Source organism: Polyodon spathula, chromosome 1 (genome assembly GCF_017654505.1).
Source record: "Polyodon spathula isolate WHYD16114869_AA chromosome 1, ASM1765450v1, whole genome shotgun sequence".
Lineage (NCBI taxonomy): Eukaryota > Metazoa > Chordata > Actinopteri > Acipenseriformes > Polyodontidae > Polyodon > Polyodon spathula.
This window is the reverse complement of record NC_054534.1, coordinates 82,713,332-82,740,808: the sequence shown is the minus strand read 5'-3', so window position 1 is coordinate 82,740,808 and position 27,477 is coordinate 82,713,332. Positions and strand designations below refer to the sequence as shown.

At 34.8% G+C, this 27,477-nt stretch overlaps 1 protein-coding gene across 1 annotated transcript; it reads right to left on the bottom strand.

The window, feature by feature from the left end:
- Nucleotides 1-2,684: 2,684 nt before the first annotated feature.
- Nucleotides 2,685-19,748, bottom strand: LOC121323330 (choline transporter-like protein 1). Its single transcript, XM_041264333.1, has 16 exons — nucleotides 19,506-19,748; nucleotides 18,201-18,290; nucleotides 17,065-17,207; nucleotides 15,100-15,236; nucleotides 14,601-14,694; nucleotides 13,935-14,104; nucleotides 13,489-13,578; nucleotides 11,727-11,866; nucleotides 10,151-10,331; nucleotides 9,621-9,786; nucleotides 9,222-9,375; nucleotides 8,914-8,997; nucleotides 6,313-6,450; nucleotides 5,394-5,630; nucleotides 5,058-5,147; nucleotides 2,685-2,941 (listed from the first exon to the last, which is right to left on the bottom strand). The coding sequence occupies exons 1-16, from the start codon at nucleotides 19,527-19,529 to the stop codon at nucleotides 2,918-2,920; spliced, it is 1,962 nt and encodes a 653-aa protein (XP_041120267.1). The 5' UTR covers nucleotides 19,530-19,748; the 3' UTR covers nucleotides 2,685-2,917.
- Between the last annotated feature and the right edge of the window lie 7,729 nt (nucleotides 19,749-27,477).

The following is a 27,477-nucleotide window of genomic DNA, read 5'->3' as shown; positions in this document are numbered from 1 at the left end:
AACAGCTCTGGACTGATGCTGGTCAAGATAACACACTGTATTCTGTGCTCGTCCCAGTAGCGCACATCAGGTGGTTAGCCATGGCTCTGAACATTCCTCCACTCACAGACTCGATCAAACAGCCATATTTGGTACTTTATTGATTACCAAGGAAGTCAACAGCAGGAAGTTCACATACCTCCCAACAGAGTTATTTTCATGACGCTATTTTATTATCACCCCCCCCCCCCCCCCCCCTTTTCACTGGTCATTCCAGCTAAAATGAACCAAATTCTGGGAAGGTAATTCCTCTGTTTGAGGTGGAGGACAACATGTGATGGAGATTTTTTTTATTTTTTTATAAAAGAACATTTCAAACAAATAAATTCATTGAAGCAAGAGATTCTTAGCTTATTTAAAATAGTGTTATTAATAGGTATAGAGATAGATTACATGGTTGATGCCCACTTTCTTCTAATAAGTTTCAGCTGGAACTTAAAGTAAACTTGTACTAAAAACTATTTTGTTTCATTTACTGAATGAACTCCCAAAAAGAGAGAGAAGTGATTAAGTACACATTAGCAAGCACATGCTGACCCCAGAGCACAGGAAATGCACTCTAACAGAAGTGAATTAAAAAAAAAATAAAACAGGAACATTTTTGCCAACTGGGTTAAATATTAAACTAAGTGACATGAAAAAAAATAATTTTATGAAGGTAAACCAGATGTCATGCGAGTAATTTTGAAATTGCTTTGTTTATTATTTTTTTTTTTGCTCTTTGCACACAATCTATTGAACTAACCAGTCAGGAACCAGACATGCATGTCTTCCATGTGAAACAGAAAGGACTCCTGTAGTTCATTATTGCTGTGTTTGGTGTGACTCCTAGAGTGAAGGAACTTTGCTTGTCTTTCTCGCTTCACTTATTGTACTTGGTGCAACACAAAACGGTTCTTGTAAAAATGACATTGTGCACAATTAAATTTAAATGTTACATCTTTATTTAAAAAAAAAAAAAGTAGATCCATAGGAATTCATAAAAAACAAACATTAGCCCCTTGCAAAAAAAAAATGTTTATGTACTGTAGAACCCATAATTATTACTAAATGTACACAGATTGAAATACAATTAATCTACTATAAGAGAGTTCTATAGTGATTAACAGAGAAAATATATATTTTACAGTATTTTAGTCAACTGCTCTCTAGCTCAGAGATCAAGTTAGATTTTCTGAGATAACCATACAGTCATCAGATTAAGGCCAAAAATACATATTGTTAGTGTTTTTTTTATTATTATTATTATTTTGATCTGTGAAAATATACTCATGTCTCTATGATATAAACAGTTGTCTATCATCATAAACCAATAGTAATATGGGTACAAAAACCATACTGCCTGTGTGACTCTTTAATATCAGCTCAAGCGAGATAGCCAATGGGTTAGTTGTCCGAAGTGACAGACCCGCTTATTGACCAATAACTCCAGGTATTAACATTTAACCATTTTTCTTCTCTCTACAGACCTGTTTGAAAACCAACCCATTATCACTAGAGCTGAATCGGATAGAAGTATACAAAAAAGTGCAGGGTCACATGGGGTTAGCTTAAAGCTCTGTCCCAGAACCAAAACCTATATCCATATCTAAATATAAAATACACACACACACATATATATATAAATTTGGCCCAATCCTAACAATTTTTAAACCTTGATTTTAAAGATGCATAAATGTAACACTATCTAAACCTACATTGTGTATTTTCTTAAGGCAAACTTCATGACCAACCTTCTCTCTTTTTACTGCTGTTTCAGAACTAGTCTTAGTGATCAATATTCGTCAAGACAGCCAACCGAAGGTAAAGTCTTCCTAACTGGTTAAGGCAGGTTTCCAAAGATGATAAATCATTCCTTCACTTATCCAACCTGCTATACTCAAGACAATTAACCACTTGTGTTAACACAGGCGGATTCCTAATTTGCACAACATTTTTGTTTTGTACTGTTTTCAATTTTACTTAAATGTTGACATTACTGAACAATCCTCCATTGGCCACACAGTGCTCCAGAGTGACTGTCCCAGATCTTTCAAGTTTGCATATCATTCGCAACAAACCCTGCTGTTTTCACTATGTTCCGACAGTGTTGCACGAATCGAATTATGAATCACTCTCTATCCAAGTACTGCATTAGAAAATCTCCTGTGGTTTTCTTCACTATTATAAAATCAGGTTGATAAACTAGTGCATGTATAAAGAGCTCCATTTTTAATCATTATTCTCTTATTGCTCATTTTGGCATTCGGGAACCATGACTCCACAGTTATGAAATATAAAAATAAAAATACATTCTTACCCTGAACTTTTGATTTTAATTTTTTTTAATCACATATATATATATATATATGATATATATATATATTATATAGATATTATATATATATTATATATATATTATATATTATTGATCAATTAACAAACTGGTGCGTGTCTATACTACCGTTGTTTAACCCAAGGTAGTTCTGTCATTAATTCTTTTTAGTGTCAAAAGAAAACAAAAAAAACAAAATTACTATTAAGTTAATTTTACATATATTACATTTACCTTTAAAATTGATTTACTATAGGTAAAAAGAAAGAATGTGTAGAGCGTTCTAGCCAAAGCTTATGTATACACATAATGTTAATGCAAAAAGACTGTGTGTAAATATATAGATTTTATTTTGCTTCAGGTCATACAACAACAAAACTGTACTAAAATCCACCAGCAGTGATACTATGAAGAACCTGATATATAAAGTGCTACTATGTTATTAAGTACTGTAAATATTCTTATTATAAAAATGTGTATTCCCTGGGGTGAAACCATAGTAAAAAAAAAAAACAGCAACAACAATCATTTGGAATGTCTACAAGTTCCATAAGGTGGTTTTGGTTAAGCTGAACTTGCTCCAGTGGCCTAGAAAACAAACAGTGGTTGATTCTTACTTAAAACAATATCAACTGTATATAATTATTTCATGCAAGAGTTTACTAAAGTAAGTCTTTTAATGCTTTTAAATGTAAAGGTTGAATTGAATATGTTAATAAATACACGTTAACAGCTTCAGAAAAGAAAGAAGGAAAATTAATTATGTGCAGATGGTAAAAACAAAAAAACATGACATGACAAGGCACTATAGATCTAAAAACAAGAATACATAAAAACATAACAAGTCCAGTATCCCTGAGTTAAGGCTGCCATTATCTTGAAATCAAAGCTTGCCAATTCCAACGTACAGTCATGCACACATTATACAAGCCTATTTATCTAGCTCCATGATTTTAGAAATATTCAGGCCAAAGGCCAAACAGTGGAATGCAGTGCAGTTCCTATATTTATGCTGCACGGTCTTCTGTATTTTTAGAACTGATGAAACATTCAAATCCATCATTGATACAGTCACAACATTTAATGAAGATGCAGGGCTTCAACTAGGGAGGTCACTATATTAACTTTATCATTACCACGATATTAGTCCAGAAATTATCGTGGTACGTTGAGTACCGCGATATTACAGGTCCGATATTGAACTAATTGCAAAGTTTTCCCTTTTTTTTCTGAAAGGAAAAATCATCAATATAATGAGATTATCAAGAAACAAATTTGTTGCAGGTTGGAGCAACTACAGTATTCTTTTAAAGTTGTTTCTCACTAGTTATACAATCTTAAAATGGTTTTATTCTTTTCAGACAAAATGATGGCAAACTCTGTACTCTCTTCAAAATGGGGCCCTTAATAAATGAATATCTCTATGAAAACAAACACCTTTTATGGCCTGCCTCAGAATAAAAGCAAACAGTTCTCCTGATATTAGGCACACAAAAATAAGAAACAGAATCATCAACTTGGGTCTGTTTACTTGTTTAAAAAAATATACCCAAGTGGCGATCATGTCGAACGGCAGTAGGGCAGAGTAGGAAAAAGCAGCGCAAGTCAGAACAGCAAGTGGTAGGTCACTCGCCGAGGGAATACGTAAACCACGCTTCATGACACAAGAGATTGCTATATTAATATCTGTTAAGATTCATTTGTTCAGTAATTCTGGTCCTGGCTATTAGCTGTGCCCCATATTATTGTTTTATGTGCGTTTCACTTACGTGTGTTTCACTGGTTTCAGAAGGTCTTAACACAGCGCTCAGCTGTCTATTTGGAACCCCACTGCGCTGTCATCAGAATTGCTTCGGCAAATATGTTAATGATACCACATCCCAAAATTTCTGCCGACCTGTGGCAATGGGGCAGGCATTACAACGGAGCAAGAAACGTCTTCAGATTACAATTTCAGCGCAATGGGTTTTATTTTTTATGTATTCGCTCCATTTATGCGCCACAAAAACTCTGGGCCAAGTGCTGTTCCTGCTTGTACTGGCGTTTGCGCTGTGATCAGAATACAGTCCTTAGTTATTTAGTTTCAAAATATTTTTTGTTTGTTTGTTTTTACGGTTACCCCTGTATTTTTGAAATTATTATTTTTATAATCGTCCATGCAGTGGTGAGCTTTGGATATTTTAGTGAATTACGTTATTTCACTTGAGTCTAGCGTCTGCATTAAGGGCTAATTTTACAGCTTTTTTATTTATTTTTAGACCCAGTTTAAACTATTTCATGGTTACTATACTTGCGTAATGACACATTTTAAATTCTGTGTTCAAGTCTGACATTAAACATACCTTGATCTCATAGTTATCACGATTTTTTTTCGCTACAGTATTAATACCGTGGTGAATATTGCGGTATACCGTCAGTGACATCACTAGACTAAACTGACCTTGTGAAGGAAGCTACATTAGGAAATCTGGCACCTTGTGTATTTAAAGAGATACTAGCTTGCTAGAACAGCACATGATTGAAACAATGTCAAGAACTCAAACACCCAAGTAATAGGCAAGTACAAAAACAAAAAGAGTAGCATGTCTTGCGTGACACACAGAACAAAAGCATGCTCAGAAAAAGCCCAATCTACAAAGACAGAAAGAAGCAGGAAATAAAAGTGAAATTCCTGGAGGGTTTCAGAATCCTTACAGGGACTCACCATTGGCTTAAGTTCTCTGCCAGCAGCGGTGTCTGGTCTGCCCCCCCGGCTTCTGTCTTTCATTGATCTTTTACTATTTTCCACAAATTCCTGCAAAAGCAAACGCATACCAAGATCCCTGACAAATACTTATTTTGCATAATCACAAGACAAAATGAATAATTTATTTTTTAAAAATTGATTATTTTACACAAATTAATTTACTTAAGTTTGGTTGATTTTAAATAATAGTTTCCCCAATTACTGAAAGGTAATACCTGGAGTTTTCTTTAAAAAATTAATTAATAAATAAATCCTGATAACATTTTGTTAAATAAAAACAGGGAAACAACTTACCATAAGAGCCTTATCCATGTAGTACTCTTTACCAGGAGTCCCATCATTGTATTTTGTATCAATAGCAAAACACAGGAAAAGCACATCCACCACCATTTCAAATATGGACAGGAAGCAGTGGGCAACCAGGAAAGCAAAGAAACACACGATAATAAGAGGGAGCACCCAGACTGTATAATCCTGCTGGTAGTTCAGAGCCAATACACCTGCAAAGCCTGTGGTGCACACTATTAAAACCTAAAAAAAAAAAAAAAAAAAAAAAAAAACAAACACAAGAGAGTGTGTCACAAGTGGAGTAACTGTCCGCTTTGCAATAGCTTCTCATTTAGTGTTGAACAATGAAATTACTGTAAAAAACTTTGTATAAGTATTTTCTATGTGTGCTAAAAAGGGGGGAGTGACTTATACACCAGTGTGACCTACAGACTTTTTCCTGAATCTGTTGTCTCAAAACCTTCCAAAGAGCGAACACTCTACAATCAAAACATTACCCTAGGTATGTGTTTAGTTATTTATGGGTATAAGTGTTTGTAATACTTGGTAGGCATAACCATGTCAAATCCTTTGTTCTGCAAATTAAAGAAATCTTAAAATACCACTAGTATAACGACAATGATTCCCTGTTCAAATCATTGTTCCGTTCCTCCCCAACCCCAGTCTTGCCCCATCTTTTGTTAGCAGTCAGGTTGCCAGTGACCCCAAAAAGTACATGTTTGTATGATTTGGAAAAGGACGGAAAGGTACTTTCTCAAACATTACCTTTATGACACTTAGCAGAAGAGGGAAGCCGACCACAACTTATTTTAGATGAAAACTATAAATATTTGTAATCTCTAACTTGTCATGACTTATTTGTAACTACTTGCCAAAAATCACATATACAAATGGTATTTCCTGACAGACTTTAAGCTACCCATACCTTTCCTAGAAACAGTACAAAATCTCCAACAGTATTGATAGCAGCAACTCTCAATACATTCTCCACCAGAATTACAAGTGCGTCTCGGGCAGAGGTACAGAAATGTGTACTGTTGATAGCTGTGGCTGCATATGCATTCTGTAAACAAAACATAAGACAACAGGTTTGGTTTGTTTGTGTTGGAAGGAATACCTCATTATCATAAATATAAAATAAGTTACATATCTGATATCATGACATACCAGAGATGACATTCTACAGGGGTCAAACTTATTTACTATTCAACCTCCAAATCTATGTTACATTACCTCTGTGTCTTCATAGCTAGTTACGTTCATGACTAAGATCCTGAGCAGACTACTTTATTGTGGAGAATATCTGTTTCAGGATTTGTATAATATACTTTAATAATTTAAATATATATTCTATCTATTAAGGTATTATCATGTCATTGTAAGAGAGGGTGCTATGTAAGCGTGCAGGCTACAAATAGAAAGCTAATCATAAAAACAGCTACAGAAGTCAAAATGGTGTATGCTGAATTTCATTTTGGAATAATAGTCCAGGTCTCAAACAAGACTTATTTAGGTTTTTTTGCCCCTGTGAGGAATACATTCTTTATCTCTCTGATTTCCTGCATCCACATGTGAATAACTGTTGCAGCATATCAGGGGCTGCTTACTGGGTCATTAATGAGTGCACCATGACCATCACCTCGCTGCCAGCCATCACCAGTGGGTGCAGGTACTTTAGGTTTTGCCACTTATGCATTATGTAGCATAGAAGATTCCCACCATCATTAGCCTTGCCACCATACATTGTAGTCACAAGTTTCTCCACAACAATGAAAGTATCCATTGAAATTGTATTTCCAGTGGAGGCAAAAAAAAAAAAAAATTGAAATCTGGTCTTGGGCCCCAGACATTTTACCGGTACAGTTGCATTTCTAATATTTGCTGTCATTTAACAACGTCAAGCTTCCCACTCTATTCTATGAGCTGTTTCTCAGTCTGGTGTTTCAGGTTTCATTCTCTAAGGCAGAGCCAGTACTGTGGAATGTGCAATGAAAGTCGGGGGGGGGGGGGGGGGGGGGGGTCACTTGTATCAATTGCGTGTCACATAGCGATTCCAATCTACCTGTGGGTGTTTAGAAGACAGATATATTGCGGGAAGCCATTCAAATTTACAAGTACATACATAGTGTTTTAAATTATTATTTTTTGTTTTATTATTAGTTTTACTTGTTTAGTTGTAGTTTATATAGTTTTTAGTGAAAGCTAAACATGTCAATGTACATGTACAGCGACAATAGGAGTGAAGAAGATTTCAAAGTTGGTTAGGAGGATTTCAATACCAGCGACAGCGATGCTGACTTATCACTCAGCGATGACGATGAAGAGGTTGTGGAGCCAAGAACAGCAGGGGACTGGGTGTTTATTACTGATCGCCATGATGATGCCAGTCCTCTTGATTTTGCTCCTGTTTACACAGATGTGCACCCCGCCGTGGAACTTGAGAGTTTGCGTTCTCCATTGGAGTGCTTTTCGGCTTTTGTTCCCAAAAAGCTAATCACTTACCTTTGTAACTGTACAAACAAAAGAGCATGCAGCTACTTTACAGGTAAGCCAGCTCCAAACGGGAAGCTGTTTGGTTTGAAATGGCAGTGTTGTGATAAAATACTATCAAAACACAGCACTGGTTACAAGGCAATAAAGCAGGCATCTGCGGCAGCCAGATCCATCACAATAACTGCGCAAAGTAGCAAGTCGATAATGGCACACGTTTTGATGTTGTTTGATTTGTATTTCATAATTAATGTTTACTGATTATCACTATGTAACACAATTTTTGTTCCTGGGTAGTAAGTGTTATTTCCTAATTGCTTATGCCTCAAAAGTATAGAAAATGGCTATTATTCCCCACAAACTTTGCTTTTGTGACCAGGACAGTGATATTTCAACTGTGGGAAAACGGGCAAATGTGTGTCTTTTCGTTCATATAAAGTCAGAAAAAAACAACATATGAATCCAAATTAACATGTATTTATACTAAAGTAATACAAAGATGACTACAAAAGATTTAGAAGTGAGTAGTTTTTCGAGATTTACAATTATACTGTATTTACATGTTAATTTGGATTCATATGTTGTTTTTTTCTGACTTTATGTGAACGAAAAGACACACATTTGCCCGTTTTCCCATTGGAAATAGTGATATTTTGAAATATCATTGTCCTGGTCACAAAAGCAAAGTCTGTGGGGAATAATAGCCATTTTCTATACTTTTGAGGCATAAGCAATTAGGAAATAACACCTACAACCCAGGAACCAAAAAAAAATAAATTGTTACACAGTGTTATTATAGTATAGATAATATAGCATTATTAGCAGCGTTTTTGTTTTCACTGTTCAAAAAAAAAAAAAAAAAGTGTGTTTATCTCTATTGAACATGGGTATGTAGTACAATTACAAGTTTGAAAACATTATTTTCAAAATCTGGTAGCTGGGAAGGGGTTTCATTTTTACATCTGGAGTTGAAGTTGTTAAAGCATATTAAAAAAAAAATATGCAATCGTTACTAAAGAATCAATGTAACAGTTACCTGGTTTAAACAATTTAGGCACTTCTCTAAGCACCACAAGCAGCAGATGCAAGTTTTCAAAATGCAACGGGCACAAGCATTTTCCTGCAGATAAAAAACAGACATCAAATATTGAAAAGCCACTAAAACAAAAAAAATCATAAATCTCCACAATTTCCCCACTTTATTTCATGAGATAATTCCCCCCAAGCAATAAACCTCAATCATTAACCATGTCAATTCCAACATTTTAGAAATGATGGTAAGTGTTAAATTAAATAACTATTGATGCACATTAACACAACACAATATAATAATAGTTTTCTTACTTTTCCTTTCAGCTGGCTGTGAATGTACATGAGTATCAATCGAGGAATCTTTACTAATGTGATGATGAAGGAGCCTTTAGCCACTGTACCAATATGGTAACGAAGGAGCCGAAACACAGATGTGAGTATAGGAAGGGTAAGATTTGCTTTATCCCTGGTATAGGGACATACATACTAATATAATATATTATATATATATATATATATATATATATATATATATATATATATATATAAAGAAATAGAAAAACAAGCATTAAATCACTTTGGAAGTAGCCTACTGGTAATGTGATGTATTTCTCTTGCTTCATTTACCTTTACTACAGTATTCTGCAGATTAAATCAAAATCAAATACCTTTATACCTAATTATCTAACAAGATTTAAAACTGTATCTTACCTTGTAAAATAATATGTTACAACAGCACCAGCCACTGTCATCTGCTGACAAGCTAGAATGAACTCGCTTATCCAGATCAAACCAACAAAATGATACCAAGGCATGTACTGCAAAGGGCCAGACAGTTTGAATTCTACAAAGCCTTGTTTGTTCTTAACAGGATCTCCTGTTAATAAAAACATTAATATCAGAGTACTTAGTTTCAGTTAAAAGCAAAGAATATAATTAATTATTATATTTTCATTTCAAATAAACATGTATAACTTGTAGGTACAGTCATAAAAAGGCACTTTAAGCTAAAGCTGCATTGCAGCGGCACTAGCTAATACTTAAGAAATACAGACTGGTTCATAAATGTTGAACATCAACTCTGAATGTCTGCATGACATTTCCAGTACAAAGATGCTTGAAAAAAAGCACTATTTACACATCTGTCCTCTCAGATTCCCAGCTAACCCAAAACCCTTAAGGAGATGCAGCACAGAAGCAGCACACTAGCACAACAATTACTATGAGTATAAATTCCTCACCTGCAGTTCCCAGGAAGAGTAAAACCATAACCCAGTAACTCCAGAAGAATATTAAAGCCAAAAATGTCCAAAATGGCTGGAACACAAGCAGCGGAAGGTGGATAAAAACTTTTCCGGCCACATGAAACAGCGCAATTGTAAGAGCCACTCTTTTACGCATTATTAACATCAACAGGATCACCTAACGAAAAACACACCACAAGAAAAATGACTTTTTAAAAAATATTTTGTAAAGGTGAAAAAGGATCAACTTGTTTCACATTACAAGGATGTGTTCAAATGTATCACATATTGTCAACAAGGGGTATCTACTTTACCATATTCTGTTTTCTGAGTAATTCTCTTTAACGTGTTTCTTGCAAGTACCAATTAAAACTGAACGGATCTTAATTACAAAGCCAGAAACAATGCTTTTGTACTCATCTATACAACTGTTGACTCGTTTGTAGGCTGTCCATGCACACAATTGAGTACCTCCCAGTAACAATAACAAAAAAAAGAACTATACATAAGCAATATAAAATAGAAACATTAAATACTTACCCAAAATAAACAAGTTAATAAAAATAAAAATTTTAATAAAAAGTAATTTAAAACACAAATATGTCTATAAGCAGTATAGCAAATGTATTAGACACACACATATATATATATTTTTTTTTAAATTGATTTTTATATATATATATACACACACACACATATATATACACACACACAGCTGTATGTAAAAGTTGCATGCAACAGAAGTTGACCTGGCCTCTACATGGTACAAAGTTAAACATGACACCTTTCTGCAAATTTTAATACAGGATTATTATTTGTTTGCATTTATTACAGATTCAAAATAATAAACAAAAGTGAACATGGCGCGTGCAAAAGTTTGGGCACCCTGTCACTTAGTACTTGCTAACACCTCCTTTGGCAGATATAACTGCTTCCAAACATTTCCTGTAGCCAGCTAAGAGTCTTTCTATACTTGTCTTTGGAATTTTTTCCCCCCCCTCTTCCTTGCAGAACTCTTCCAGCTCAGAGAGATTCTCAGATCTCCTTGCATGCACTGCATGTTTGAGATCTCCCCACAGATTTTCAATAATATTCAAGTCTGGGGACTGTGACGGTCATTCCAAAACCTTTCTCTTTCTTTCTTGTAAATATTTCATGGTTGATTTACAGCTATGTTTTGGATCATTGTCTTGACTGACTTTAGAACATTATCTTCTAGGATTTGTTGATATTTATTTGAATCCATTCTTCCTTCCACCCGCACAATATTTCCAGTTCCACTGGCTGCCACACAACCCCAAAGCATAATAGAACCACCCCCATGCTTAACAGTTGGTAAGGTGTTCTTTTCTTGAAATTCTTCACCCTTTTTTCTCCAAACGTACCTTTGTATGTGTGTGTGTGTGTGTGTGTGTATATATATATATATATATATATATATATACACACACACACACACACAATTTTTTTTTTTTTTTTTTTTAAACAATTTAACATTTCTGTTGTGTGTTTCCTGGGCTAAGCAGTCAGCTATAAATCATTTACTGTTCAATTAGAAGCAGGATCAACCAACCGTGAAAACTGTAGCAGCAATTGCATAAACCAGGAGAGCCTGAACATTATCTCTGGATAGTTTAAGTTGATCTGCTGGAAGTTCATCAGTCAAGGACTTCCTGTGATCCACATATAACCACCAAAGAACACCTGTGGCTCCTTTAAGACATTAAGAAGGTGGGTTATGAAGACAGATATATATGTACAGAAAAAGATGTGTTTATTAGGAACTGTAACTATATTGTATGTACTTACTGTAAGAAAATGTAACAGATTCAGTTGCCTTGTTATATTTAACATTTCCAAATTACTCCAGAACCAAAGGTAAATGATAACACTAACTTGAAAATATTTCTATATATTGTTTAGGTTCTAATGGCACTGCTAAATACTTCAAACTCAAACATGGCAATGCAAATATCAAAGTATTGCATCTTAGGCCAATACCAACCCTCCAATCCTCCTGGAGAGGAATGACTTACCCCCTCATTCAATACATATACCCTTTAAAAAAAAGAATCTCTTAACAACTGCAACAAAACTTAATCAAAGGAATTGTATTTTATTTAAACACGTTTTGCTGACAGTGTCACATTGTCAGGATCGAAACCGCATGACGTACGCCAAAATGGCAAAACAAACTATTCCCAAAATTAACACCATTTGCTTAAGTGCAACATGCTGAGATGTGGCTATAAAAGTGGAGGATTCTCAGCTTGCACGTCTTATTGGTGTTCACTGTAGACACGTTTGAAGTTATGCCTAGACTTACTGAAGCTCAACGGAATAATGCTATTGGACATCTGGAAGCCAGCGAATCTCAGTCCGCCGTGGCACAGCGTCTGAATGTTTCCCAGGGCACTATAGGACAACTATGGCACCGAAATCAGCAACGTGAAACAACACTTGACCGCCCAAGATCCAGCCACGTGTGACGATGGCAGCCCAGGACAGATTTATACACTTACGTCATTTACGTGACAGGTTCACGACTGCAACCTCTACAACATCTGCAGTACCAGGAAAGCGTAGAATTTCCAACCAGACTGTCAAAAACCGCCTACGGGAGGCAGGTATCCGAGCATCAAGGCCAGTTAGAGGAGTGATTCTTACGCCACAACATTGTCAACTACGATCAGTGGTGTCATAAATCAGACAGTATGGCCCATACAAAGATGGGGAAACATGGTGTTCAGTGAGGAATCCAGATTTCTGCTTCAACATGCAGATGGATGAGCCCGGGTACACAGGCGACGTCGGGAACATTTTACGGCCAACTAGGTCCGACAGGTTGACATTTTGTAGTTGTAGATTTGTTGGTGGGAGCGTCACATTGTGGGCGGCAATCTCAGACACTGGCAGAACCAACTTTGTTCATGTTGACAACCCGACAGCTTAGCGCTATTGTCATGAGATCATACGGCCTCATGTGATTCCATTCATGAACTATCGTAACGTCATTTTCCAGCATGACAATGCATGACTGCACACAGCCCGGGTCGCCACAGCTTTCCTCAATGGTCAAGTGCTACCCTGACCATCACAATCACCAGATCTGAACCCCACTGAACCCCGCTGTCATGGTTGCCAATGACTTTTTAAAGTGACTTTATTATTGAATGTCTTAATGATTTCTGTACAGGTTAAGGTTCTTTAGAACTGTCTATTTTACATGCAGACTGCCATACTAATGCTATAAAAAGTACATTCAAAACACCAATGTGTTTCTTTATTTGAGGAGTATATGTTTAAAATACAAAAAGAGAGGGGTGTAAACTTACCAACTGATCCAAGAACCACTAAAACAGTTAATACCCAAACAAGTACTGTAGAGATATATCGAATGACGACCATTAGAATCATGGACAGAACTTTAAAAAAAAAGAAAGAAAAAAAAAGTTTACATTAATTAAACTTGAAGTAATGCACTCAGTAATGCCCACACTGAACTATAAACAAACATACATTTGATTGCCCTTTTCTGCAATTGTTGCCACTAGAATAAGCCATTTCTACTTGGCAAAATAGTTCAAATGGCATCTCATGGCACCATGCCTGACAATACTGCTGCTATTGCCATTACACCTTACATCTCATTGAGCACTACTTTAAAAAGAGCAACAAGCTCAAATCTGAAGGACAACTAAATGTACATAATAAACTCATAATCCGTGGCAAGACATTCCAGAGGATAATGACGACCTTTAAAAACCACACTATGACTTACCTAGTGATAGAAAGCAGAGTCCTATTATTATTTCTTTGCTGGTCATGACTCCACTGATAAGCCTGTGCAGAACACTGTTGTCACTAACGAAGGTGATCAAGGCCTCAGCAAAGTTGGCATAGCAAGAGACGTCAACCGGGATGCAGCGATGGAACAGTGGGATCGACTTGCTGCTCAAAGTAAAGAAAATTTAAAAAAAAAAAAGCAACAAAAAATATTTATTGATGAAAAAAAATCTAAACTAATGCACAATCATAATAAAGTAGATAAACGTCATCTCATAATCAAAAGTTGACATTCCAAGTCATCTCATACATAACCATGGTCCATAAATATGTCGAAATGTGTATTAATTTGTCTGAACACAAATACCGTATTACTTCTCCTGCTCTCTCCTCTTTGTATTTAAATTTGAGCTTCCACATTTAGATGATTAGTACATTTGTACACTAACTGCATCAAACTGTATATTGACACAAACTGATACAGTAAAACTTACATCCACATTCAGTAGGTAATAAAAAAAATACCAAAACAAACTTTTCAAGTAACAATTAAGCATACAATCAGAATTAATTCTGGGGCATGATATCTCTGAACTAAGATTAAGCATGTAGTGAATGACTAAACTAAATAGGAATAATAACAAAAAAATCCAATAATTACCTTGGTGGCACAGCAAGTTTTGGGCATAACTTGGCGGACTCTGGGTCAGTGGTATATTTAGAAACCTCTAGTTGATAGGCGCAGAGTTTTGACCCTAATGAATTAAAACCAAGAAATTGTCCAGTCAGACTTAAACAGTGTTTCATTGTACTTGAAAACGGAACTAGTGCTACAAAATGTGCACTTTATATAGCAATCTACTGATTAAATTAGATTAATAAAATACACAAATCAACAAAAATCACTGTACAGTGTTCCAGCAGTGGAGCTAATCTTTAATAACGTGTGCATTAACATGCTATAAGAGGCAAGAACACTTAAATGCAGAGGAAACTTTAAACAAATCACATTCATTATAATATAAAACTTCTCATGTTAAAATGAAGGGGAACTGTTTAAATATTTTTGCTGCCAAATCAAAAATTTGAACCAAACTGCTAGTCACATATTTTCAAAGGATTATCTTTTTAAGCCACAAAATGCAATTTGAAAGCCTTACCGTTGTTTTTTGCAAATTCTTGCACTTCTTTTAAAGTTTTTAACTCTGTACTTGGACATCCTGACACACACAAAGCAACTGATTTGATTCTTCTATTAACTATGTCAAGGTTGCATGGATCTAAGAAGAAGACATATCTAAAAATAAAAAGGGTTACATACATGTTACAGTACATACAAGAACAGATTTTTGTTCTAGTAAAACTGAAAGGACAGATTTACTAAGCTTTAACTTTTTTTTTTTTTTTAAGCATGCTCAAATTCTTTATTTTATTCACAGTTTGAATGTGTTATTACCTTTGTAGCGGTGAAACAAAAGCTTAGTCATTCTGTCATATGTCTTCCTTAAATTTCCTAATATGATCCTGGTGAAATGTGATGTTAAATGGAAATGTTTATGGAAAGTATAGCTTATTAAATATTTACCTGAAAAATGTTTACAGCCCCTAGCCTTGGCTGTGCCTGGTACTGGCCGACTATTCCATTCTCAACCACTGGTACCCCTTAATTAGCACATACAGAAAAACTACAAAGAATTTACTAGAAAAGATTTGTAATGAAATATATAACTTCAAATAGCCCTGGAACTGACCAAGGCGGTCAACATATATCTATACATGCTGTAATTAAAAGTCTTAACATTTTAAATCAGATTAAAATGTTACGAGAATACCACATTATTTTTTAAAATAAAGACATTTATTTGTATTGCCTCGTGGGGCACACTTTGCAGTGGATGAAATAAAACATAAATCTTTCCTAAGTAAAAATGATTTTGCTATAATATTGATGTTCTGTACCCTTACTCTCTGCTGCTCAAGCGGTGAACTATTTCCAGGGGAAAATACAAATAAAACATTTTTAAAAAGCTGCAAAGCAATTAATGTTTTTTTTTGTTTTGTTTTTTTTTAAATTAACATAATATTTTAGGTAACTGTGTAAAACCGATGAGCAGCTGTCCAGTTCTAATACATTTTATTGGTAACTACTTTGGGCTAAACTATCATCATTAAAGTGAGCAATGAAGAACTCACATTGCGGAAACACATTTTTAGGAATAACAGTGCCAGCTAATATTTGGCAGACTGACCGTGTTCAACCAAGTTCTAGATCAAATGTTATCTGACTGAAGGTCATCGACTGCTATTCAGTTTCACTCATGCTCTTTACATCATTTGGCTGAACTACTACTTTTCCTACCAGAGCAATTAGATCAAAACTATCCAACTCCAAAAGCAAACTGGACTATCAAGAGGTTTAGGTGAGGCAAAATTAGTTCATGCAGCCATAAAATGTGAATGGAAAAGAACATTTTTTTTAAGCTAATGATCTCTAAAATGTCACGTTTGTTTTGTATTACGAGATTCCTAGTGTTATTATCGTCTCCACTTATTATAAAATATAAAACTAAATAAGTACATTTGTTACACCTTAGCCAACACTAAAAAGTTAATAACCCAGTATCTTCTCAAAACAAACACCCAAAGTGGATTAAATCCCTTAACAGTAAGTAAAATTAAGAAAAAGCATGAATGTCTCCCAAAAACACCTTAATGTTAGGTTTGCATGCACCAGAAAGGCAGGATGTATATTGTTTGTATCCAAAATAGCCCCACTGAGAAGGGAAATACAAACAGGCATGAAAGAATACTAACATGTATTTTGCCTATCCAGTTTCACAACTCTCTGTAGCAGTGCTTGTAGTATAATGCCATCTGTTTGTTTTGTTTTTTTCACTGTTACAAGTGTCTGTCGATATTTACAAAGTAACTATTTAAAGTGACAGTAAAGACTTAGAATTAGAAACTACATAAGCACCTTGGAAGATACATTGACAGGCAGTATTTGTAATTTCAGAATCAGAATGCAACCAGGGAAGTAATTTTTCAACATTAAAAGGCAGAGACTAAAAATGAATACTGTATTTATCCTAGAAAGCCTTATGAAAAAAAAGTTCAAAACTCACTTATTTTTCGTCTGATCGAGCCCACTGTATTCTATTCCTTCTACTTGTGTATTCTTCTGACCACAGATGTTTCCATAACTGTCATAACCAGACACTAGCCTTGCTGCTGCTCCAGTTGCAATTGTAAATCCACAGATTAATCCCTAAAAAAAAAAAAAAAAAAAAAAGTTTTCTTTCTTGAAGATTAAGTTGGACGGATACAAGTGCATTAGTGTATAGATATTGAGAAACAAGAATAATGGCATTCCAGCATTTAGAAATGCTGTGGCGATTTGCTAAAGTTTGGTCAAGTAGTCAAAGTAGTTTTTTTATTTTTTTTTTATCTCTGTATTTGAATGAAGGAACATATACTATAATTGAAATTAAGCCCTAATATACACTACTTCAGAAAATCAGATTAGTAATGTGGCCTTTGCGCTTTCAACACCACTTTACACTGGCAGTGAACCATTCTAACACTAGTCCACATATTTATTTTTGCTGGCTCTTTTATAGGTAAGTTACAATTTGCAGCATTACATCTAAACTTAAAAGGGGAGTTTTGTGAACAAAAACAAAGCATCTCCAGGGAAGTAATCAATAGGGAGCGTCACATCTGATCGGATGCTATTTAAAACTGTAGCAAAACAAAAGGCTAAATCGTATGTCCAGCGGGGAAAGAATGTGGCAATGAAATCGTTCCATTATCAACTGTAATGGAAACTTAGTGATAGAATAGTAGCATATGGGGGTGTATGAATTATACAGACAATGTCAAACCGTGTGGTCTGTATCACTGATATTGCCAACACAGTTAACATGAATAAAGAGTTATTTTGCCTACAACGTGATGATGTTAATATGTCATCTAACAGATTAACAGCTGCAAAGGTAGGAGCAGATGTAGTAGCTATGCTCTCTCTTTGTGCTATTCCTAAGCATTCCTTAATGTGTTGCTTGCATGTGCTTTAACAACTTACTGTACTATGGTACTACACTGGGGCAGTATTGGATTATTCACTTTTTATTTATGTATTTATTTTAGTAAATTAGACCCTTTTTATTTCTGTTTTTAATCGCTTTAGCATGATCATTGCCAAGAGAAGAAAAATGCTTATGGTTTACACCACTCCAGAAAAAGAAAAAAATTATTATACCATTCCAACACAGAAAAGAACAAAGATCAGTAGCCATGGAATGTCTGTACAACTCCTATCCTTTAAAGGTTTCCATTTTCGTTTTGATCCCTGTAACAAAGCACCAAAAGTTAAAAGGATGTTAAAACCGACACGTGGAATTAAACACTATAAACACAGTATGTTAATAAATATATTATTGTGTTTAATTTGATACAACCACATGTATCATTTAAAAGCATTTTACCAAACTAAACCTCAAAGCATTTGGTGTCAAGAGGCAAAATATTAGTTCTCATCAAGCATTTAATGTTTTTATTTTTTTGTCAAGCTGAGGCTTTAGTCCACTTCACAGTGAATGGTCCATATATAATTGAACAGCTAATCAAGATTCCGATGGGCAACCTGCATGAGGGAACACACAACCACACCTTAAATTATGCCAACTTGATAGTACAGGTAACACAATAAATGTAACACTATATTAACAAGAAAATATGTTAAGTACCTACTTATTTTTAGTATCAACAACATCTGGATCATGAACGAATCTGAACGAGTGTCGTTGATTTCCTTATTACTACCAGCAACATTGTATTAACTGTTCTTTGCTTGCTTTCTCAGAAAGTACATTTATTTTCTGGTCATCACTCCTTAAATCATGATAAACATTTTCGACTTAGTTGTTTATTGTACAGTGGATTGTCAGGATCCTCAATCACATTACATTCTCACCACAAATAAGGCTTAGAAAACTACAGTAAGCGTAGGACATTACAAAGCTAATAATTAATATCTGGATTGTCGGACAGTGGATACTTCATAAACAAAACAGTACCGCACATTAATTATTTACTATAAAACAACATAACTTGGGTCTTTTCACGCATCACTGGAAAATGGAGCCATATTTGTTTACATTTTGTGATTCCAAATGGATTTAAAAAAAAAAAATAATAACACAATATCCAACATGGGTGGTTTGCATAAATCGTTATTACTTGGAGATGAAATTACGTGTATTTTTGTCTGAAGAGTTATGCGATGTAATACTTTGGTTCACGTTGCATCCACGGATGCGTAACAAACTAATAGGATTACAATGCTATGAAAATAAGATCACACGTAATTTTACCCACTAACCACTAAGAATTATTAACCCGCCTCGGGATTTTGTAAAGATTTTATTTAATTTATTCATAAAAGCGACTACTGATTTAAACAAAAAATAAATAAAAAAAACTACGGGGGGAAACGTTGCGTTTACCTAAGTTAATGAAAAAACCATTGGGACCTTGGTCAGCGTTTCTGGATTTCTTAACTTACCTCTTTGCTGCCACAGCAACCCATTGCACGTTAACTACTGGCTACACTAAAACTTGAGAAGGAGTTCTATGTAGCTCCTTTTAACTTTAATGCAGTAAACAAAATTTTCCGCAATAACCACGAAAAACAGCTATGTCCTACTTTAAACACATTTTAATCCCCATTCTCCTCCTCAGGTAAAAGGATTATTTACTTATTTAGGATTTATCGCGCCACACTTCCTGGTTGTTTCATAGGATAATAAAAAGAAGGATAGGACAATCAATCCCATGGTTCAATCGCAGTATCCCATGATTCAATACACGTAATCACTGCAGGAGCCATTATTGGAGCCCAGAGCATTGGAATGGTGTGTTGTGCAGTGCAATGATGCTGCATAAGGGGAGACAGGCGGCAAAAGAAATTGACTTTTCGTTTTCCCCAAAATATCAACAAAATTTAAGAACCAATCTATGATTATGTAACAGTTTAAATTGTTTTTGGAAAAATGTTTACCTCTTTATATACCTAGACCTCAGTCGTGTTTGTACTTCCAGCTGTCTGATTCCTAGACAGATTATGCACATTATGACTTAAAGTATCTATGAAGAATTACAACTGTATTTTTATGCAATGTGTATAAAATATGTATTTTCCCTTGTTCAATTTACAAGTATTTGTATTTTATAAAGTTAATTGTGTATGCTTTTGTGTTTTTGTACAACTGGGGCGCAGTTATTTCTATAATTGTATACATTTGTTGCTCCAATGAAGGTGTGAAGGCACTTCAATTTTAAAGTATGTTTTTGCCTTTTTTAAAAAATATGTAAATAAAATAAAATAATAGCAGCTGAGTTGGTTTCATCCATATGGAGTTGCCGATGTTTCTACATGTGAAATATTTGGGTGTGATACATTTTACTTGACCACGTGTTCTTTGTTTTCAAACGTTTAGTGAAACAATGTTGAAATGTTCATATGCTCCTCCAAACAGTGAATATTTCAATTATAATTTAATTAATGACCATAATGGCTGTGGGGAGCAATAATATTTAAAAAAAATACTGGTGGAAAAAAGTAGATTTTTTTTATCACTTATTGCCTGCATATTTCGCTTTAATCTTTTCCAATTATTTTTTGATTGTTAAATAATTGAAACAAACAGCAGAGATGGATTTGAACACATGGTGTAACAATGAACCTATATACAGTATTAAACCAGTAAAGACACTCTTTGGCAGTGGCGAATATGTGATATAACGATTTTGCATGAACTTACAACCACTTTTTGATACCTGTTTTTTACAACGATTATTTAAGAACGTATAAGAATTAAATTTGCAAGTATTTTGCATTGGCTGTCGAGAGTCACAGTAGTGTTATCAGCCTTTCTTCTAACTTGGCTGGTTTAGTAGTCATTGCAAAGTACCTGCAAAATGTATTCCTTGCTACTCTATTCCCATATGCAAATCTGAACTAGAATATCCCTTCTGGGCTCCAGGCACTCGCCCCTGTCTTAGCTCTGCCCAACTGTGGTATCATTGTCCTATCCTTTTTACTATCCTTGGTTGTTTCGGGTGTAGCCGGGAAAAGATGCTGTCCACTCAGAAAATGAGTATGAATGCTGGGATACTGGCTGTCCAAGGCAGTCCTGTAACAATCAGCCAAATATATGCTATTGTACCAAGATGATAATCTTTGACTCAACTCCGTTGATTCTCAATGGACTTCCGTCAACAATTTCCGTGTTGCAATATGTATTTAATTCAACTGTATTGGAAACGTTTGTGTGTGTGTGAATTCTGTATCAGTTAAGCTAATTATTTCATTTAAATGAGCGTCATACTGGATATGGTCTTTTTAGTGGATTGTATTACTTGTATTATTATTAACAGCGGTTGCTGCAATTCAGTTTTTCAATGCAGATTCGTTCCTCTGCTTGTTCATTTTCTAACGTTTTGCATGTCCTTGTTTACTTTCTCTTATACTTTGGGGGTGTACACAGTGGCATTGTGTTATAAAATAAAACTGTTACTTAACACCCACTGACCCAACCAATTGCATCTGAAGTATTTGAAGGTGTCAGTGATTACATAATAAACGCTGGGTCTGAATAGTTGGCGGGGCTTCTGGCAAATATTGTAAAGAAACGCCCACGGCGCTATACAAAGTAAAATTATTATTATTATTATTATTATTATTATTATTATTATTATTATTATTATTATTATTATTATTATTATTATTATTTAATAATAATAATAATAATAATAATAATAATAATAATAGATTGTGATGATCCTTACTATTTTTGACAGTAAAGCAGGAGAGTGAGAGATAACAATTGTTATTAGCAAATGTATTACAAGGTCCCTGTCCGGGCCAGGCCCACGCCACGTAAAATAGCAAATGCCAAAACTCAATGAGACGGCTGTACCCAGCAAATGTATGCTTAAAGCGCACAAGAAAAACTCTCGCCGCCATATTTGCAAAATTCCTTATTTTAAATTGATGTCTTCTTGTCTAAATGATACACCAAAGGTTATTGGCTACAGTGCCAAATACCTTGTAAATAAGAACTGATTACAAGCGAATAAGTGGTCATGACAAGCCACTAATGTAAAATGGCTAGACACCTACCTAGGAAATATGTCGGTTTTTTTAGAACACGTAGGACCTACCAATTAAAATTGGTACACTTTCTGTGCTCTGATCGGTCCAAATCAGTACATTTATGGAGTATTTGAAACTTGTACAACACCATGCGTTTTTAACCCAGATGGTATGGAAGGCCATCTGGGTCAAAAAAACATTGCATAGTACACATTTCAAATATTAGCTACAGGACTCATTTGGACCAATCAGAGCCCCTCCTCTTTCCAATGTAAAGTAAACATACAGGGGAACTAAGTGTGAGGTGTAATGAGCTGCTGCGCTCACATTTATTCATTAAACAAAAAGAATAACACACTGTTAAACAAAACAGAAAACAAAATGGCCCTATGGCCAAACAAACAAAACCCATAACAAGTGTCACGCTGGTGCAAACCAACGTGAATAGCAATTGTTATATCTCCCTCTCCCCTCTCCATACACAACACGATTCATCTACTCAACTTGCATACAGTGCACTCATTCCCCCTTAATACACTGTGAACTATAATTACATAATTAACAAACTCCCAGCCTTACCAGAACAATTAAACACACGCACATGGATTTTCATTCACTGTGCATTCTTACAGGCTTTATCAATGAACTATACATTAATTCTCACGTGAACAAAATCTCACAAACATACGCAATGGCCGACTGTTGTTCCGTCCATCATACCCAACAATAACAATACGAACATACATTATACAACACAAATAACAAGCACACCCATCACCATAACAACAATAGGTTGGACGAAATGCTGGCGCTAAGCGTGACCCTGACATTGGAGTCCTCTTTTTCTTTGACTCCGACTCCCCTAATGATAAATTAGCCTCCCAGTTCATGGATAATATTCTTACGCTAGACTATAATCAATCTGTTGATTGCCCAACTTATAGAGCCGGACATACACTGGGTTTAATCTTTTCAGCACAAATCCCGGTCTCTATTTTAGGTATCATTCAGGTTGAGTGGTAGGATCTTTTCCTGATTTTATTTAAGTTTAATATTAAAGCTTTTGTTTTGGCCTTTGTGCCTTTTATTTCGTTTCAAGTTCAGGGTATGAGGTGTCTATCTATAAGCATTCTACATATTAGTCAGCTGGTTCTAAAAATCTCATTATTCAATGTATTTACTTTGTTCTTTCCACAATGCAGCCTGATTCTGTAAAATAGTTTGTAATGAAAATAGGTTTTAACAGCAGCTTGCAAAAGAACTGCATTTCCGAATAAGAAAACCATGCTGTTCCAAAATATCTTTGATCTCTCAATGTCGATTTCTGAAAGTATGAATAAAATCAATTAGGAGTGCGGGGGTCAGCCAGAAGGTCCAAGATCAACATATGGGGTTGTGGATGTTTTGTTAACATAAATCTTGCCATTCTAAGCATTTGTATGGATTTTGACATAAAGATTATTACAGTCACTTCTAGTAGATATTTGAAGTGGAATTTCAATGGCTTCAAGGGGTCAATAAAAGGTCAAAGGTGTAATGAATTCTGTAAAAAAAAAAAAAAAGCTTTAGAATAGATGGTCCAACATGCCTTTCATAATTAAAGGGGATGCTTATATTCATTTCAGATGCAGGGTTCATTTGTATTGTTCCATACCCAAAATTCAATTGACTGAGAGAAGCATAGAACATAGCTGTTAAAAAAACTCTGAAGCCAACATCATAAGTCAAGCAAAAGTCACATGACCTAAAAATGGTAGACATTTTAGATTAGATGTGATGCCATGGTCACCCTTATATTACAGTGTAAGAAGTCTGCATCTGAAATATTTTCAGCGGTATAACTGTTGAAAGTGTTTAAGGCTGTGCTGTTTTTCTTTGCTATGTGGTTAACAGTATGTTTATTGTATGCTTACTTTACTATATCATAAGGTTCCAAATGTCTGATTGTAACTTTTAACCTAAATTAATGGTGGTGACGAGCCATGTTTAGTTGCCTAACAACTAGATTTATCTAGCAATCTCTCAAACAAAAAAATCTAGGAAACATGGCAATAGATAAGCTATCAACTAACCAACTGTGTGCTTAAACTCTGCAACAGTGTCATGAGTGAACAGTTTGGCCACCCCTTTACTGTAATATACTAAAATCCAAATAAAATTGATATATTTAAACTACTAATGACATAGGGGACATCATAGCCTGTTACACTCCTTAAAATAATACTTGCAGCTTGTGGTGATGAGCTCTCAGGGAGATTCTAATGGATTTGCATAGAATTGTTCAGCCAGTATCTTTACTGTGTCATACTGAATGTGCTATTGACTTTTTGAAGGTTCTTTGTTTTATTTTTTATTTTTTAAAAGGCAGTGCTACCTCTGCTCTGAGTATGACATCAACAGAATAAGTAAGTCCACGGCAGACTGGCAAGGAGTACTTGAGAAGTTTGTTTATTGAAACTGCGCTGTGTCATATTATTGCAGGATAACGTGATTTGAAATCCCAATTAATGTGAATAGACAGAGATATTACACTTGTCCAGATACAATTACATATAGAACTATTTAAGAGAACATATCACTATTAAGTCAGTAATCAATTTTTCATTAGTCTCTGTGTTGGTTTGTTCCTTGAGCAAATGGTTGGTTTTTTTAACCTATTTACCATAAGGTGTGTTATACAATCCTCTGTGGACTTGCAAGTCATTGGGGTTGTTACCTTGAACAATGTGCTTTCCAAAATAACCAGGCCCCTCCGCTGTTAATTATTTTCTGTCAATACAGTATATTTTACCAATGGGCTTTGCACGTTAGATCAAGTGATAGCCATCTCAGGCTTTTTGAAAGGTCACCAGTAGTGGGTCATCATATGAGCAGCCAGCACGCATACTCATTCTGTTGTCACGTGCCAATGCTGTCTATAATTCCATACGATGTATTATGTCACCACCTTCCAGGACAGGAAACAGAACCTGTTGTGCAATGTGTGTCCTATCATTGCAATTCAAACCATTCCTAACACAGTAAAGAGCTCCTGGCTTGTTGTCAACCTTTTGAAATACATTCTTTATAGTCTATGTACTGGAATGTAAGAACTGCACCAATCAAAATTCTGCTGTATTTAAAATTGTCCAGTGCCAGCTGTTTTTAAAAGCATTAACATATAGATACATTTGGAAAGTAATATTAAAATATTTGAGCAGCATGAACACAGTATATGAGTATATATAAACATTTGTATTTATTAAATTTTTTTAAAGAAACTACAGTTTAAACTTTTAGAGTTAAAATATTTAACTTCAGAGAACTGCCATATAGTTTTACTGCATCCTCAATCACTTTCAATGTTATTGCGTATTAAAATTACTCTTTGGTGTTTGTTTACTATATTTAGCCTTTTCTACGCTAAACTGAAAGTGTACCTTGTTTACATTACACAGTAAACGTTTGTATTAGCTACATATTTTTTCAAGGTGCCTCTGACATGTGTTGAAACAAACAATATACTGTGACAGTACTAGAGTTTACTGTATCTGATTAAAAATGTGACTGTTCAGTCTAAACCAATAATTTAATAAGACTTAAACAGTTTCATGAATATCAAACTTTGTTATTCATCAGACACCCCTAGACTGTTGTTAAAGAAGACCACAACAGCCTAGAACTGTATTTTATTCATAAATATGTTCTTCAAACAGTTGAGGCTTTTTTAATCTGGCTATCCATCTGGAGGAAGGACAGTCCGTCTAGCCACAGATTCCCAGAGATTTAATTTCTACTGCTAACCTGGTTAGGGTTTTTTATTTTTTGTTGTTTTTTTTTTTTCTCTCCTTAGTGCTAACGGATCACTCTGGCACCAAAAGCGAGCAAGCATAGATGGGCCAAATGGCCTTTTCTCGTTCTTGAATTTCTTATTTTCTTATGTCATAAAGAATGCATTACAACATAAAGTGTTGTATAAAATGAGGGTATACAGTTCTCAGAAAGACCACTGGAAAACCATCCCTGAATTACATAACCAACAGTATGGTTATTAGATCTAGAGGGACCTGAAGAAGTGAGCCAGAGCAGTTTGAGGTGAGATCTGTGTGACAATGACACAAGTAGATTAGCATGCTTTCCTTTCCACAAAGTACTGTGGAATAATCTGAGGCATTAGCTAACATGTTTGAATCTTTTCCCATAGAGGGCACTCTTTTGCAGGCTTAATTTTTAGAACAGAACCAAGTTTCTTGTGGAGGGATTTATCTGATTGTAACATGAAGCGTCCACAAAAATGTGGAGAAGCATAATTCTGTCAGCAATTGAGTATAAAGAGCCACTATAATTTAACTGTTAAAGTGTAAGTAGCAAAAGTAGATGTTTATAGGCTCTAAATTTACCACTAATAATTGTTCTTTAAATGAAGTGGCATGTGTTACCAGGTTCATACTAGTGCTAGTTTCCCTGTAGTTTGCTCACAGACTGAACAGCTAGGGGGTAAATCATTTACAAACTTTCAACATGAAATTCATGAATTTCCAGAAAACCACCAACTGTTTCTGCCAGTACATATTTTAATATGATGCAGAACTGTTGCACAATGTGGATGGTTGCATTACTGTTTCTGGTACTTTCCAAGACTAATTTAATCAAGATAGTTTTCTTCTTTCCCCAAATTACTGGGTTTATTTTTTTTAGCAGCTCAGAAAATAGTCCTGAGTGCATATAGTTGTGTTTCTTATTTTTCCAACTGCTGTGGATAGTTTTGGTGTAAAAAGTAGCACAACCTAACATAAAAACCTGTGAATCAGACTCCCTGTCCCTGTGACTGATGACTGGAAAAAATCAAACACATTCTACTACCCCATAAGGAAGAACCATATATTTCAAATATATGAAAAAACATATATTATACTGTAAATATATGGTCCATATATATAAAATATTAAATTATCTGTTTGTGTTTTAAATATATGGTAAAATATATAAATACATTTTTTAAACCACAAAATTAACATTTTTTTTTTCAGTTTTATAAAATATGGTCTTATATATATACATATATATATATATAATATATTATATATATACTATATATATATATATATAATATATCTATATATATATCATATATATATATATATATATATATATATTTTTTTTTTTTTTTTTTTTTATTATTATTATTGATGTACAGAGAATATGACAAATATATTCAAGGTTACTCACAACAAGGAGTCACCGTGGGAATTTCCACCATTTCTTTCTTGCTAAAAAATCAGTAAACCTGGGCGACTAAACACAAAAATAATGAATACCCTCCATCCAGTGCCAAGGCCCATTCCGATATCAGACCTGTATAACCCGCTAATCACCACACAGTGAGGGAGCACTACTCAAA